This window comes from Patagioenas fasciata, chromosome 1, assembly GCF_037038585.1.
Source record: "Patagioenas fasciata isolate bPatFas1 chromosome 1, bPatFas1.hap1, whole genome shotgun sequence".
NCBI lineage: Eukaryota > Metazoa > Chordata > Aves > Columbiformes > Columbidae > Patagioenas > Patagioenas fasciata.
Window position 1 is genome coordinate 62,773,539 of NC_092520.1, and position 16,657 is coordinate 62,790,195.

At 41.2% G+C, this 16,657-nt stretch overlaps 1 protein-coding gene across 4 annotated transcripts in view; it reads left to right on the top strand.

The window, feature by feature from the left end:
- Positions 1-16,657, top strand: part of COL4A2 (collagen type IV alpha 2 chain) — a 149,069-nt gene that overhangs the window by 104,925 nt on the left and 27,487 nt on the right. For all 4 annotated transcript variants that reach the window (XM_065829655.2, XM_065829653.2, XM_065829654.2 and 1 more), the window contains exons 11-26: positions 1,044-1,079; positions 1,731-1,772; positions 2,285-2,359; positions 3,690-3,734; positions 4,929-4,988; positions 5,764-5,808; positions 8,349-8,402; positions 8,660-8,726; positions 10,017-10,118; positions 10,526-10,681; positions 12,114-12,206; positions 12,505-12,671; positions 14,316-14,388; positions 14,474-14,580; positions 15,572-15,773; positions 16,536-16,595. In XM_065829655.2, coding sequence (XP_065685727.2) covers positions 1,044-1,079; positions 1,731-1,772; positions 2,285-2,359; positions 3,690-3,734; positions 4,929-4,988; positions 5,764-5,808; positions 8,349-8,402; positions 8,660-8,726; positions 10,017-10,118; positions 10,526-10,681; positions 12,114-12,206; positions 12,505-12,671; positions 14,316-14,388; positions 14,474-14,580; positions 15,572-15,773; positions 16,536-16,595 — 1,384 coding nt within the window. The remainder of the gene's footprint in view (positions 1-1,043; positions 1,080-1,730; positions 1,773-2,284; positions 2,360-3,689; positions 3,735-4,928; positions 4,989-5,763; positions 5,809-8,348; positions 8,403-8,659; positions 8,727-10,016; positions 10,119-10,525; positions 10,682-12,113; positions 12,207-12,504; positions 12,672-14,315; positions 14,389-14,473; positions 14,581-15,571; positions 15,774-16,535; positions 16,596-16,657) is intronic.

The following is a 16,657-nucleotide window of genomic DNA, read 5'->3' on the forward strand; positions in this document are numbered from 1 at the left end:
ACTTGAGAGCATTGGCCAGCTCTGGATTTGTATCATTCCTCTTCCCCAAGTCCTAGACCCCGCATGAAGGCATGCATGGCTCCCCTAAGCCCTGAGGGCCCCCAGGCAATGGGATGCCCTTCACAGTGCATCTGCCCAGCAGATTGGGCAACAGCTCACAGACTACTTGACTAACAAAAACTGATTCAACAGTAATTTTTTCAGAAGGAGTTGATTGTTTATGCACACAAAGATACATAGCAAGGCAGAGATACGTAGCAAGTTCAGGTCCCACCTGAATGTTATTATATTTTCCTTGCAAGTTGGGCTTGATTTTGCGTAACCCCTTTGGGACTCAGTAGGTGGATGGTTCGATCTGCAGCTCACTCCTTGTTCTATGGCTCTTATTCACCATTTTCCCCTCTGAACAGTTCATGCTTCTTATTCACTCCACCTTTCCTGCATTTAACAGAGTTTTTAATGTGTAGAGCCCTTTGGAGCTTGTTGACTACCATAAGTGACTGAAGCAAGGCAGGTTCTCTCTCCAACTGATGGCTTTCCTACTGCTCTTGTAAGACTCTGGCAGCAGTTCTTTCTGTTATAGATTAATTGCCCACCATCTTCCTTTGATTTAATTCTGTACAGTAGCAAACAGGTAATCTGAGATGCATAGGGTAGTTCAGCTCCCTTTACAGACAGATGAGGTACCAAGACACCAGTCCAGTGAAACACTTAGAGATGCACTTATGTTTTGATACAAGCTTAAAATGTTACTAAGTCAGGATCCAAAAGCATGGGTTCTTATTACTTGAAAGAAAATTGAGATGTCATTAGGTCTAAGATGGGAGACTGTTATTCTGTTAGGAAAGATTACAATGTGACTTAGGAGAGTATTTTTCAGAACAGTGAACACAGCTAAGATAATGAGGATAGCACATTGAATGCTGAGGAATAGACTGCCTTTTAAATAGATACTTACATTTCAGACATAAAGTAACTGACCTCCTGCATGCATTGGTTAGAAAACAATCAGTAACTTGCTCTGCCTTATTGTATTTCCCCAGGGACCACCAGGGCCCCCAGGACCACCAGGACCACAAGTAAGTCTTTGTGTCAGAATTGTTTATGTTGATTTTGTGTCACTGAGGTTTATCCAAGACCCACTTGAAGGCAGTAAAATAAAGAACCACAGGCTGCGCCAAAGGCTGTGTAGCATAAGACCTTCTGTGTTGGCCGCATACCACAAGAAGTTAATCTTATACTGGGATCGCCTACCCTGAAAAGATTAAACCATTTGTAGAGCCAGATTTAATTTGCTACTGTAGTCACAGTAGCTTCCCATGAACAGAGAATCCTTGCAGTCTTTACAATATTCAATTATGTCTCAGCGGAAAAAAAATATCAGTTTATTGTTCCAGCCCACTTCACATTCAGTGCTATTAAAACACTTGCAAAAGAGATACTTGATTTTTTCACATTACTCAGTGAATGACTCAAAGTCTGTTGTAAGAAGCACTGGTAGCATGAGATTTTAATTAAAGTTGTCTTTCTGAATGTTTAGATCTATAAAAATACTTTTAAATATATAAAAATACTTGGAGGTAAACCTAGACTATTATTTGATTGCAGTTCTTTGGTGGTGTCCTATGGACTTGTAAACCTGAAAAGGCCTTTAAGCATGTTTAAATTTGAATTTTACATTAGAAAACCGAGTCATACATGTAGTAAATCTTGACCTATTGTTTTTGCAGGGCAACAGAGGCCTTGGCTTCTATGGAGAAAAAGGTGAACAGGTAAAGAAAAACTAATTAATTAATATCACTACTAAAGGACAGGTTGATGTTATTTGCTGTTTATAAAGGAACCTATTTTAAATATCTTCTTAATTTTAATTTTATTACATAATTAGAAAATCAAATAAATATAGCTTTGAAAGTAATGATAATCTCCATAAGGAAAGTCATAGCTGAACTAACTTCTACGTGTCTAGGTCTAACTCTACCCTCATTTACACCACCACAAATCAGAGGTAACACTTCTGAAATGTATACTGCCATACCACTTTGTATAAAGCAATAATCCCTGCTGTCATTCTGGAAACATACAGAGTAAGAGCAAGCACTGCTATTTGTTAATTCCAGCACAAAATAAATTTGTCTTGCTATCAATTTATTCAGAGGTTTAGAACCATACTCCTAGAAGAAAGAAGCAAATTCGTGTTGCTTATTTTGTTGCATTTCTTTAGACACTGTGCTGATCAGCAGCCTGACCTGTTAGTAAACATATCTTTATTCTTTCTCTGCAGGGCCCCCCAGGTCCTCCAGGTCCACCTGGGCTTCCTACAAGAGAACTGATGGGTGTCCCCTCTGACAAACACAAGGTAACTACAGGGTATTTTCCCAAAATACGCAAGGAACTAAGAGCTCTGCAGTACCAAAACTAAGATATTGTACAAATGTGGATTTACATACTTAGAAGACTTCAGTATATCGAAAGCAAGTTCTGCTACTTGCAGCTTGGATCATGAAGTATTTATTGAAACTATGGTGGCTAAAGTCACTCAGAAAGCACTTGTCACAGACTAGAGGTGCCTTAGGCAACCTTGTTCTTTTTGTGTAAGTATGCGACTACTGGCCATCACTCACATCTTTGCATTTTACAAGCAGAAATACTTACTGAGAAATCATCCAAGATCTTCTATTTCATAATAGTGAGTGAAATTTTCTTCCTGTAAAAGAATCTTTAGGGAAGCTATCTGCGTTACTGTGTTTGTTTATATAACTTATCTGTATGGTGCAGATATTTGCATACTCACGATTAAGGCTTGTTCATACATACTGGAGAAATCCTCAACAGCAAGATGCATTTTTATTCTCATCTATTACTTCTTGCTGGGAGCAGAAGTACTCATACCCTGTATATATATATTCTGTATCAGACACCAACTTCCAGACCAGTAGTTTTTCATCTTGAACTTGAAGTTAGAAAGTTCACATGTCTCATGCAATTTCTGCAGTGAGATAAGTAAATTGGTATGATACTGAAAGATCTAAAAATGCCCTTGACAGTCTGCATTGTTACATACATGTTGGGATTTCCATGACTAAGCAGAGATGACTGCATATGAGCTACTTATCTGGAGAGCCTTTATAATAAATGGAGATATCGTCAATATAGTGAATAGACTTTAGACTATGATTTGTCTCATCCTAAGAGGAACTCTTACTTTTGATCAGAGAATTCATAACCAGTAGGTAAAAATGGGAGAATGTGCATTTATTTATATGTGTTACTCAGGCACTCACCACACAGACATAGAATCATAGAATGTTTTGGGTTGGAAGGGACCTTAAAGATCATCTAGTTCCAACCCCTCTGCCATGAGCAGGGGCATCTTCCACTAGACCAGGTTGCTCAAAGTCCCATCCAACCAATCTCATGAACAAGCCTGGAAACAACCTGAGGTGTTCACATTCCTAGAAAGCTTTTCAGAAAAAAAAAAAAAAAGAAGCAAATATTTTTTAAAAACAGCAACTTTAAAAAACTTCTTATGAAAACATGCATTTCATATGACAAGTGTATGAATAAAGAACAGCACAAGGGTGTTGTTTTCTTCTCTTGACAAACATTCATCACTTTGTGTTGTAGAAGGTCATTGAAATGTAAATGAGAGTGCCGAACATATCTGAATACTTTTTATTTATTCTTAGGGTGAAAGAGGAGAACCTGGACAAAAAGGGGAAGCTGGAACTCCAGTAAGTCAAGTGGAGAAGAAGAACAAGGACAAATAATAATATTTGAATTAATACTGGTGCATTCTTCATTGAAATAATGCAATATAGATATGGAACAACATAAGCAGAGACACCAGTTCTGATGCTTAGAAAAACTAAACAACATGACATGTAATAGTTTCACAGTGCAATCAGTCGTTCTCTTACCAGTTTACCAAAATAAAATTTTCCCTTGTACGTTTTTTAATTTTAGCTTTAACTATTAATAAGTCTCTTCACTACTGCTAATCTGCTGATCGATGGTTAAAAATTCCACTAAATTGTCTTAAATAAGTATATATGGAAATTTTCTCAATCCTGTCAGTCTACTCTGCAGCATATACAGACGTTTGGTCTCATTGGTCATTAAGTTTGTTGAGTAAGTGGACAATAATCCCATGTATTGCTGTACCATTTAGAGCTGTCAACCAGGCTTGACCAAATGTGGTTTAGTTAATTCACAGGCGACCTCTAGGCTGTCTAAGTAGTTTTGCCATTGAGTGGTTCCTTTTTACTTCCCAGAGTGGTTTAAAATAGTATCTCTACCAATTAGAGATGCCTCACTGAACATTTTGCAGAGTTTTATTTTCTCTGATGGTTTGGTCATCTTCTCTACGAGGTTATTGGAGCAGGTCGCAGTGTGAGCCCTGATGCACTCCAAAGGCAGTTCCTAGCCAGTTCTTCAGCTGTTGGTCAGATCTTACACATGTAAAATTTGTTGACTACATTGGGAAAACTGTAGATTTTATGCTGATGTAGCAAAAGGGGATATGTGTTTCTGCCTTTTTATTTTATAGTAGGATGGATAGCAGCATGCCTGTGTCTGCCAAGTTGCTCTCTGAAGCTACAGTTTGGTCATAAGCTGAGTTGCTTAATTTGTCGTATAGCTGAACAACTTATTTGGCTCTTCTTCAGAGTTGCAGCCACAGAAGAAATAAAGGAGGAGATGATGGGAGGGAAGCCGTGTCCTCTCCCTAATGGCTTGCTCCTGCTATTGTAGTGAAGCAAGCACGTTACACTTAATTTTAAGGACAACAGTTCTTTCACATGCAGCTATTATTAGATCCTCTATGTGTTACAATGATGTTTTCTTCCTGTTTAGCTTCCATAAAACAGTGTTACAATTTCTTTAAACATAATGAAGAAATACGTTGAACTGATTTGTAATGTTCCTAGGGTGAAGTTCTCTATGCTGAAAAAGGTGAAGAAGGGGTAATGGGCTTCCCAGGACAAAGGGTGAGTCACTCATTAAAGGTAAAATTCACCCAGCTGGATGTGCAAATCCAAGCTGGGAGTTTGCCTTCAAGAACAAAACCCAGATTAGCAAACTGTAGAAATGATACTTCTCCAGCCCACCAGGTTGTGGCCAGCTCTGAACTAACCTGATGTAGGGAAGTGAAAAGGCCATTTTGAAATGTTAGTGGGAGGAGAGCCCCACAGGACTCACAGGTGTGCCTATACCATCATTAGCAAGCCTTGTTCCTCTCTTACCTAAAAGTGTGCTCACTAACCACAGCTGCTGTCCTGGTCCTCAGCACAGACTGTATTTCCCTGTTCCCATCTTAGCTCTTTCTAAACCATGGTTAACAAACATGACTTTGGCTCCAGTTACTTGTGGCACCAGGAAAAAAAGCTAATTTAAATACCACTATCTTGCAGCATCTATAGATGCTTTTTGGGGGGCAGTGTTGTAAAAGTGCTTAAACAGAGTGAGAACAGTACTCAGCATACATTAAAAGAAAAAAAAAAATCTCAGCCATCTTTAAAATCTTCATGTTCAATTTACATTGTCTTCATTAAGAGACAAAAATTAAATACCGGATTATATTTGAGACCTGTTCTGTTTGCACCATACATACATTAACCTAATTGAAAAAGTATCTGAATTGTGATTGTCAGTTTTAAGGTTTCAAGCTGTCAGATTTATTTTATCTAAGAAATAATAATGGCTCTTAACTATTTGGATGATAGGATGTCACTGTATTTCGCTAATTTTGTTGTGCCTTCATAGGGACTGCCTGGCATCAATGGTTTTCCAGGACTCAGTGGAGAAAGAGTGAGTATTTTGTACAAAACTGTTGTTTCTAACATACATTTAGACAATCTATCTCAAAAGTAAACTGCAGGGGACAAATTTTGCCTGTAATTACACCAGCTGTAGTCTAACAAATAACATCTGGATTCATCCATCATTGTAATTTGGGGTCACTTAGTTTTCTCATCAGTGAGAAAAAAAATAACCTTATAATTAAAAAACATTTTGCTTAAAACATGAGCACATTTTAAGAGCACTATGGGGAGGTGTCATTTTCATTGTACCCATTACTGTGACCATGTATTTCCATAATTTTCTTCCTACATGCGGAAACCCACCTTTTTTGAATCGCTCTCTGCAGATGTGGTTGAGATGTATGGTTATCTTGAATATCACACAAGACAAAGAAGAGAAGGAAACTGATAAATACACCAGTTAAATCTCTGTCCCCATGGAAACACACCCAAATATTTAAAATAGCATTCTGTCAGACAGAGAAGAGCTCATACTTTCTGTTTGTGCTCAGAAAAAGGCTTCTTCAGTCAGCATTAGAAATTACTTCCATGAGGTATTCAAATAGTTGTGGGATGTAAGACTTTTCCATGCTTCTCCATCCTTAGTTGTGTAAGGATTTGTCCTGCCACCAACGCATAACAATAATAACATGAAACACATGGGACATATGAAATACGAAAAGTAACATTTGCGCAGCTATTTGGTCTGATCACAAAACCTGGTGGTGTGGAAGGGAATATGCTATGAGCAGTGGTTGAAGGAACTGGGGCTGTTTAGGCTGGAGAAAAGGAGGCTGAGGGGAGACCTTATCGCTCTCTGCACCACCTGAAAGGAGGTTGTAGCATGGAGGGGCTTGGTCTCTTCTCCCAAGTAGCAAGTGATAGGACATGTGGAAATGGCCTCAAGTTGCATGAGGGGAGGCTTATATTGGGTATTAGGAAAAAGTTCTTTGTGGAAAGTGTTGTCATGCATTGGCACAGGCTGCCCAAGGAGGTGGTGGAGTCACCATCCCTGGAGGTGTTTAAAAGGCATTTAAATGAGGATCTTCAGGACATGGTTTAGTGCTAGAGTTAGGTTAGGTTATGGTTGGACTCAATGATCCTGAGGGTCTCTTCCAACCAAAATGATTCTATCAGGAATACATACATGGGGAGGCTGATGCAAAATCCATTTAAATCCAATGGTTGACCTTAAGAGAGGTTCATGCTCCAGTCAGAAATGGTCAGTGGCTTCCCCTTGCTGATGGCAAATCTTGGCAACAATTCTAGCAGAAGGTGCATTGGTTTGGATAGAGTGTCACTGTATAACGTGGGTATGAGAGGGGAGAGCCTACTCAATGTGCTGTTAACAGCAACCTCCTTTTTGTTAGTTTGTGAGTGGTTTAATTCTTAAGAAAGAAAGAAATAAGGATTAAGTCCTGTATGCACACAGATGAAGTCGCAGTTAATTAGGAAGCTGCTGGCTTCACTTTTAGACCACCAGCTCCACCTAGTGTAAAGAGATTTTACACCTGAGACTGGAGAGGCTCCTTTTCTGATCGTGTGATGTACAGTTGCCGTTACGGAAAGGTCTCTGAAGTGTGCGGTCTAGCTTGTGGCATCTTGATATTGGATGATCTGGCTACTAAAAGCCCACCTTTTTGACATTAGTCTTTTTCCAGAGTACATATGAACATTTTCTATAGAGGACAAAATTTGTCAAAGAGCTGAGTAAAGCACACAGAAGAGAACATTTCTTCTGTACCAGCAACACTGACATCTGTACTTTGCTCTGTGCACCCCCAGCAGCTGAAATATGCTCTTGTGTGATAGGATGTCTCATGTTTTACCACATATATTTTAATCCGCGTGCTTTGGATATCAAACCTTTTAGAAGAGTGAAGTGTGCAGAACCTTAAATTTTAGAACATATGCTGGAGTAGGAAAATTTTCCTCAGGCTATGACATGCCTGGAGTAGGAGAGGTGGATGAAGGCACCTTCAGGGCTGGTCCTGATTTCTTCTCATTCAGCTGCAGAAATGCTCTTTGCCCAAACAGGCTCCAGCTGCCTGGAAAACAGCAAAATGAACCTCTGCGCTTCAGTGTGGTTTCACTGCTCACTGTTTGCATTCCAGTGAAAATATGTCCACTCAATGCCGACTCATTTAGTCTTCTTGCAGCGGGTTGGTATGTTCTGGCTGCCTGGCCCCCGTGTCTCAGGGTCAACCAGCACAATGGGAGCCCCCTTCTCCTCCACCATCCTGCAGCCTCCAAGGGGACGGTGAGAGTGTAGATACTCCTTCCACCTGCACCACTGCCAGGGGCAACAGAGTCTGTGCCACAGCAGGTCCCTCTGGCCTTTCACAGGAGCTAGGCTTGGTCTAAGAACATCAAAACAGGAGGATACTTAATGATGTTACCCAAATTACTACACCTCAGAGAGACCAACTGCTCAGTTCTGTTGCATAGTTTTAACACTAACATCACAGGAAGCCAGCTACTGCAGACCAAATAATTTTATTATCTCTCTGATAAAGGAAAAGTAAATCATTTTTATGTGTTTTACAGGGTTTTCCAGGATTTGATGGTCCACCAGGTGCCTATGGTCCTAGGGGAAGCAAGGTACTGCTTTACTTTCATTTGCTAGAAGCAATAGTGTCATTTTGCTTTCTTTTCTGTGATGTAATAACAATTGTGTTTGTCATCGTTGTAGAATCAGTTATATGTGTGTTTAACTTGAAATCTCTGAGATTTCTTAAAAGTCGTATCAGTGCTTTTCAAATTTTGTTTCTTTGTGTTTCATGGGCCTACCTTTCAATTTTAAAATAATTTCTCTAGGATAATGTGCTTGGATGTCTTACTTTAACTTCTCTTAACAGGGGGAGCCAGGTGAAATCGGTCCTCCGGGACCAGTTTCCTATTTTCCTTCTGGCTTCCCAAGGAAAGGTATGTCATCTTTGCTTAGATTGCTTACCTTAGCCACATTTTACTACCTTCTACACAGATGAAAAGCATCAAATCCTGAGAAGTCAACTCCTTAAAAAACTGTGGCTTGATAAACTGTTCCAGAAGGTGTTGCTGCCTTCCAAGAGAGCACCTTAGTCACCTTTTTGCAGGCAGGTGGCTTCTTTGTCTCTCCTGCCGAAGTGGTATTGCGTTACAAAAAGCATCCATGAATTCCTGTACCCACAGAGAAGAAACGAGCAAAAAAATAAGTTTGTCTTTGTTGTCCAGTGAAAGAAAGAATGGGAGACACATCAAAAAAGCATTGAGAAGTAGAAGAGGATTTTTTTAATCTTTTTTTAAATTAACAGATTTCTTTTGTGATCTTTTCACTAGGCTGGTAGCGCCCAGTGTCAGCTGTCCCGCAGAACTGTGGTGGCTCTGGCTAGCCAGACTAGAAATACATAGAAGCTGGTATTAGTTTGCCGAAACTGTTCCGGGAAGGTGCCAGCAAGCAGCAAGGATGATCACATACGACTGCTCCAGCCACTGAGTTTACTAGTCTTGTTGAAAGCCAGAGAGTCTAACAATGAATGGTTCCCTTACTCTCAGAGAAAGGGGACAGAAGGTCCAAAACATTGTTCAAGTGTCCCCAAATACCATGCCAGGCTTGCAGGAGCAGGAGAAGCTGTCTAGAGAGAGGATGAAGCAGGCAGGGGGCTGGACACAACATATATCCTGTAGTGTCATTGACTTTTAACAAAAGGATGATACTTTCTCCAGGCAATAGCTGCGCCCAGGCATATGCTTTCAGTACTGGGGAGCAGAGGAATATCATATATCACATATAATACATCTGATATAATGGCAACTTCTTGGAGGGAGAAGGGTCAGCTCTCCTCGGTGAGCTGAGCTCCTGTGCTCCCCAGGAGCAGTGTTGCTCTAGGGGCGTGTTAGTAAGAGCTGAGAGATGTTCTCCTTCTTCCTGGACTTGGTGGATCTACACCATTCCTGTTACAGACCATGCTCAGCTCCCAGGTGTTCAGGCTTTACAGAAATCTCTGAGATGTATTTCTTTTATTCAGATTGAGGCAGCATGAGGTAGCAGATTTTTGTATTTCTAAAGCTGCCTTTAAGAAAGGCTTGTAGATGCTAATATTCTGAAGCCTTTGAAGTTCTTAGTTTTTACTTTTTAAGAACTGGGCAATCCGTAGTGTATTGTAAATCAGCACTTATGGGTCGCAAACAGCATCACATTAACATGTCTTTTGTGAAACTGGGGATGTCTTTCAGGTGCAAGAGGTGATCCAGGTGTTCCAGGTGTTTCTGGACTACAGGGAGACCCAGGAGAGGAGGGAGATGCTGGGTTGCCTGGTCTTCCTGGATTCTCTGATGGTAAATAGCCCAGCAGTATATTTTCCAACAGCTTAACTTTATAACAAGTTTTCACTGGTACAGGGTTGAGGTGTGGAAAATATATGTGCAGACCATGGAATATGCAGTGCAGTGTGGTGGATAACTAACTGTGGGGGGCAAAAGCTGAAAGGAGCATTTTGCTTGAGCCTCAATGAGGCTCTGGCAAAACAACTGAAATAGAGATGATGGCACAGCCTTGCTTCAGTAACTGTTATTGATTTGCTTAAGTGAGAAATGCAGTTACCATTTCTGTTCTATGGAAAATATGTCAATTTCTCCTTGCGTGCTAGAAGCAGTTGCATGAACTTTCCCTTCTGCTCGGTTACAGGTCTTTGAGCAATGTTGTTAAGAAATTGTTCTGAACTTCTTCCCTGCTTCTGTTTCAGCGGATGGGGATAAGCCAGGCTTACCTGGAGAAATGGGACCAAAAGGTGAAAAAGGTGAAATAGGATCTCCCGCTTATCAGGCAGGCCCACCTGGGTTTCCGGGTAAGCACGGCACACCAGGACTCCGTGGTCTACCCGGTCCCGCTGGACCCCCTGGTAAGTGCATGAAGAGAGATGATGAGAACTCACAGGAACATCTTTGTTTATTTTAAAGTTAGCCAAGTGAGAAAGTAGATTGAGGGAATTAAATGGCAGGAAGGACACAAAGGGGAGAAGTGTCACATGCTCAACAATGAAGGAAAGGTTTGCAAGATTTTTAGACACTCCTGGCAACATTCAAATGAAAAGGTCTGTTTTGGGCTGGGAGAAGGAGACAGGAATCAAGATGGTTAGGGGGCTGCAGCATATGGCATACGAATGTCAAGGAGTGACCGAGAGAGCTGGAGAAGCCAGCCTGGAGAAGAGAAAGCTAAGGGGAGTTTTACCACTGTCTTTCCCCACCTCTTGGGAGGTCATAGGAGAAATTGAGCCAGATGCTTCACAAGCTGCAACAAGGGAAGTTCTGCTTAGATATTGGGAGAGTATTTTTCACCGTGAAGTTGGTCCTACACTGGAACATGTTGCCCAAGGAGGTTGTAGACTCTCCATCTTTGGAAATGTTCTGTACTCAGCTGGACAAGGCCCTGAGCAACTTGCTATAACTTCGAGATTGGCCCTGCTTTGTGCAGAGGGTTGGACCAGGTGTCCTCCAGAGGCCACTTCTGACAGAGATTGTGCTATGCCCCTGTGAAAAGCACCACACTGCAGTACAAGAGCAGGAGTAGAGAAAAGGATGTGCAGGAGGTGATCCAGAGCAGGTGGTCTGTGGTACAGCAAAGTGGGTTGTGCTGAGAGGGAAGAAAGAAAAGCAAAGAAATTCAGGGTAAAAGAGCAAGGAATGTCAAGGATCATCTGCCATAACAGTGGAAGAAGCAGTGAGGAGCACTGCTGTGGTAGCAGACCAGAGTCCTGGGGCCATGTGTGTATCCAGACCACGTCCTGTAGGCATGCTGAGATGACACCTAAACCTACACAATCCCTGCACCCCTCATGATAGTTTCCAACCAAAGAAAACCTTGGCTCCAGGACCACCAGCTCCAGCCAGTTCCTGGTCACTGGAGCACACCAGCCCTGCAGTGCTGTGGTGGCCAGAGGGAGCAAGAAGCCAGGCCAGCTGGCATAGGGGCTGTCCGTGATGAGAAATACTAAAGAGGGTGAATTCTTTGCAAAGAGATGAAAGCAAGCAGGGCTTAGGAAGGCAGAGGTGAGTGAATGGCCCTTTTAGAGCAGGGGAGGGTGAAGCATTGGGTAAGTAAGAGGGTGGAGAGAATATGCAACTAGAAGTTGGTGGGACCAGTTTGGGAACCTGTGAGAAGGGGGCAAGAGGAAGAGAGTAGGGAGTAGGTAAGAACAAACTGAATTAGACAGTAAATTGCATTAGGGGAGACAAAGGGCCAGATGCAGTGCAGCTCAAAGGAACAGGGAGGAAAGAGAAGAAAAGTAACACTACAGTACCTTCATTTATGTTTTTATTTAATTAAACTTCTAGGTGCTCTCTTTGGATTAAAAGGACAGGAGGGGACACCAGGTAGATTTGGTGCGCAAGGTTTCCCTGGGCCAAGAGGACAAAAAGGACCTAAAGGTAGGTAGGCTATAACAGTAACTGGTGATCTACTGTTACTCATTGAGTGATGCTCCTATTGTATTCCGTGAGTGTATTGAATTATGACGTACTCACAGACTAATGAACTTAATCTGGGGCTAACACAACAAGGAAACATTGTGTTAGTTTCTTGTAAAAAAAAAAAATACACTTACTTTTCTCAAGTATTTCAGAAACTATTCAAGCATTCTCAGGTCTATATATAAAATTGATACAGCTGAACATCTATTTGTTGTGACAGAGCATTCTTTCTTCTGTTTTCCAATCCTTTTCTTAGGTGAAGAAGGGGATTGCAGCCATTGCCTTCTGACTGAGGAACAAAGAAGGGGCTCTACTGGCTCCCCTGGCCCTCCTGGCTTTCCAGGAACCCCTGGACAACCTGGGAGGAAAGGAGAACCTGGTGATCAGGGACCTCATGGTCTTCCTGGCTACCCTGGAGCAAAAGTGAGTCACTTGTTTATTTATTGCATAGTTTGATATGCCTACTAGGGAAAAACAAAACCAAACAAAACAAAACTGTTCTCCATGGAAAAATGATGAAAAGTACGATTTCTTTCTTTCTGTGCCACTTCAGTAGCTTTCAGATTGCTGTCTACAAAATACTGAAACCCAAAAATTGCTAGGATGGGGATGAAAAAAGGAGATTTGGGGAAAATGGAAAGATTTCCTTGTAATCCGAAGTCCATTTCCATTTAAACAAAGCTGTTGCAGCAGCACCCTTTCAAGCAGCAGTAGTACTGAGTATCATCTGAGCAGCTAGAAGGATAACAATTTCAGTAGTTCCTTAAGGTTGTCGCTAATAAGATGCATATGTCAAACTGAAGAAATGTAAGGTTCTTGTTTCTAATACGTTAAGTGTCCCTAAAAAACACCATTCAATAACCCCGAGAAGAGGGCTTTGCTTATAACTCCTTGCTTGTTATTTACAGTTAAAGGCACCGTACTATGTGATATGTTAACTACATCATGGTTCCTCAAAGTCAAAACTGACTTCACGAAGTCACATCTTCTCTCAGAATTTTAACATAACATTTTGTAAAGGTGACCCAAAACTGCTGTTCTTTGTGCAAAGACGTCAGAGCGAACATAACTCTTCAGTTAGTGCTTTGGGCTCTTCTGAATATCAAAGAACAAAAATACACTCACAGCTAGCTTAATTGAGATTTTTTAGAATTAAATAAACTTTGACTTTATTATTGCTGTCAAAAAGGCAAAAAAATACATATTTTTTGCTGAAAATTGAAAATACGTTTATGAAAAGTCCTGCTTACTAGAAGTCATAAAAAAATTGACAAATATTTTCAAGAAGTTCAATGTTGAAACTTCAGTTCAAATTTTCCAAGTTTTGCAATCAGGAGTGCCAAAGACTGACCATTAGCTTCACCACAGTTTGTCTTTGCAAGAGAGGAGATCTCCCTCCTTGCAGGTTTTCAAAGCTTGACTAGGCAAGGCCTTGAGTGACCTGCTCTAGTTGTGAGCAGTGGGTTGGACTGGGGACCTCCAGCTCTCCCTTCTATCCAAAACCTGTGGTTTGAGGCAGTAAACTTAATCACTCTGTACCTAAGTTTCTGGTAAATGAAGATGATGCTACTTTTCAGCTCTACAAGAGCATTGTAAATCAAAATCCACTGCCAGCTATGAGGCTATCCTCTCTTGTACTGGTGGGCAGGACGAAATGCAGGTCAATATAACCCTGAGTTTTGTTTCCGTGGTGCCAAAGAATTCCTTACAGCAATTTCCTTAATAGCTAACACTGAGCGATTTACCATGTTTTCTCTGATGCAGTTCTGCAGCTGCAGTCATCTACAGGATTCTAGCTCACGGAAAGACACAGTTCTCCCAATGCCATCCTCATGCCTACCATGCCACATAGACCTTGGTCCTAGTTAGAACATATTAATAAAGATTCAGGCACAAGAGTGGGTTCACCGAAGAGGAAATAGTTCCTAAAACTAACCAGAAGGCAGTAAAATCTAAGGAAGGAGACTTTTTTTTTTTAAGCAGAACAGTAGAAATATAAATCTTGATACTTATTTCTTAAGTGGTTCTTTTTCTTTTTTTTTTTTTTTCCAATGTGTGTAACACTAGGGATTTCCAGGTCCACATGGATTTCCTGGACCAAAAGGAGAAAAGGGAGATTCTTTATACATAACTACTAAAGGTAGAGTAAAAATTAATGTTGTGTATTTTGCAATTATTTAAGCCTTTCACAAGAGATTTGCCTTACAATGAAGGGTCTTCTTTAGGCACCAAAGGAATCCGAGGAGATCCTGGGCTGCCTGGCATCAGAGGTGAAGATGGTTTCCCAGGTAGAGATGGATTAGATGGTTTACCAGGACAGCCTGGCCTTCCAGTAAGTAGCAAATACTGCTAAATCATTTCCACCACACTCAATTGCTAATGCATTTAATTCTGAGACTGGCTTTTCTGGGTATCGCTATATCAAACATCAGTTTTACTCGCAGGTGTTTGGAACAGTCATTCACTTTTGTTTCCATTTTATTTAAACAACTAAGTAGTAGTGTATAATCCATTTAGGCCAGCTTGCTGTTGGTGGTCAATCTGTGATAATTAGTGCTTTATTAGTAACTCCTTATAGTGTTGCCTGAGAGAGATTCTGTGTGACCTACCCTCAACAGCTTTGTTATAAATGAGTTAGGGAAAAGCAAAATATACTACAATTTTTCATCGTCAAAATGTAGGTTGTGTCACCAAGTTTAATATCACCTCATCTAACTAACTGTAGCTGTCATGTAGTCTCTGTTGGTTTTCTAAGCTCCTTCTGTAGGCAAAAGGAAAAGGTAAAGATCTTGCAAGCAGGATTCATCTCGCCTATCATAAATGCTGTTTTGGACCACTGAGATGTTCTTATATCATAACTGAAGATGGGCCAGAGCCTTATCATCCAATCTGGACCACAGTGGTTTTTACTACCACTGAAGATGGTACTTTTTGTTACTTCTGAGGATGGAAACATTTTCTAGTAATGTTCATAAGACATTGCAAAAATATCATTAGAGTATAGAAAAGAATCTGCCCATGTGGGCACACTTTTATGTCAGCTTCTCTCAAGGTCTCAGAACTAAATGCCCCACCACAACATCTCTTGCAATCCATGTGGTTTCCTCAAAAACCCACTTTCAGGCGTTCAGCAGTAAGCTGTTCACAGCAGTGGTTCCTGTTGCCCAAATGCTGTTTGTTGGCCAGCCTTTCTAGGGGGACACTCCTTCTAAAAATGCTTTTCTCATGCCTTTTCTGCCCTGGGGTCTAAATTGAAGTCTGTTTTGAGTTTTGCTTGTTTCTCAGCAAAGTCAGGAGTGATCAACTCTGTTCACTTCCCACAGGGTGACGTTATCAGAGGTTTCCCAGGTGATCCTGGCTACCCGGGCGAGTTAGGCCCAAAGGGCTTTCCAGGAGAACCAGGCCTGCAGGGTGAAGGACTCCCTGGTCCAAAAGGGTACCGAGGTCCTCCAGGTGACCATGGACAAGATGGAAGCCCTGGACCTCCAGGTCTGCCCGGTCTGCCAGGAGAGCCTGGCCAACTAGGTAAGAGATACCGCTTTTTCTCTTGTATCAAAGCCATGGGAGATCCTTCCTGAATTGTGTGCAACATCCATACGGCACACTGTTGAAAAGGTAGACTTTGGTAGGGCATTATGTGGGTAAAAAGGGATTAATTGTATTAGTTGTTCAGAAATCTTAAACAAGGAAATACTTCAGAAGTCCCAGTAGTTTCACGTCAGGTATTAAAATAGCATCAATGAATGTGTTTGTGCCAGCAAGAAACATCTTTCAGGTTCAAGCAGTTGGAGGCAATGAGGCGATGCCTTGCCATTGTAGTTCTCACAGGTGGTTTTCTCTGCTCTTCCCCATCCAACGTAGTCTTTCATTGAGCAGAGAAAATCATGTGTCCATCCTTCAGAGCTCTTCATAGTATCTTTGCAGCTTTCCAAGTCCCTTCCAGCATAAGAACACCAGGGTTGTGTTCACAAGAGCTCAGAGTTTTATTGCTCATCTTTGAGATACCTGGCAGAATGCACAAGTCAAAGCAGGCACCCACCAGCCCGACACAGTGCATGGGACATGTAGCATCCTAAGTCTGACAGGGTTGGATTTCGGGCCTGGATCTAATTAGCAGATGGATAGAGAGTTCCAGTCTGTTATAGCAAATAGATTTCATTGTATGTATGCATAACACATCAGAGAATACATTATCTGAGGTTCTAATAGATATTTTTGTTAGAATTAAGAGCATTTTAGAGTTTTTGTCTTTTAAATAATAAGTCTTTTCCCATTCTTTGCTCGTAGACTGTGGGCAGGTCTTTGAAGACTTTTCTAGAGGAGATGCAACTGAGCCAATATGGTCAGGTATGGCTTAAATATATTTTAATACTTAGTCTTACACTGCTCTTGTTGCTTGATACTTTCGT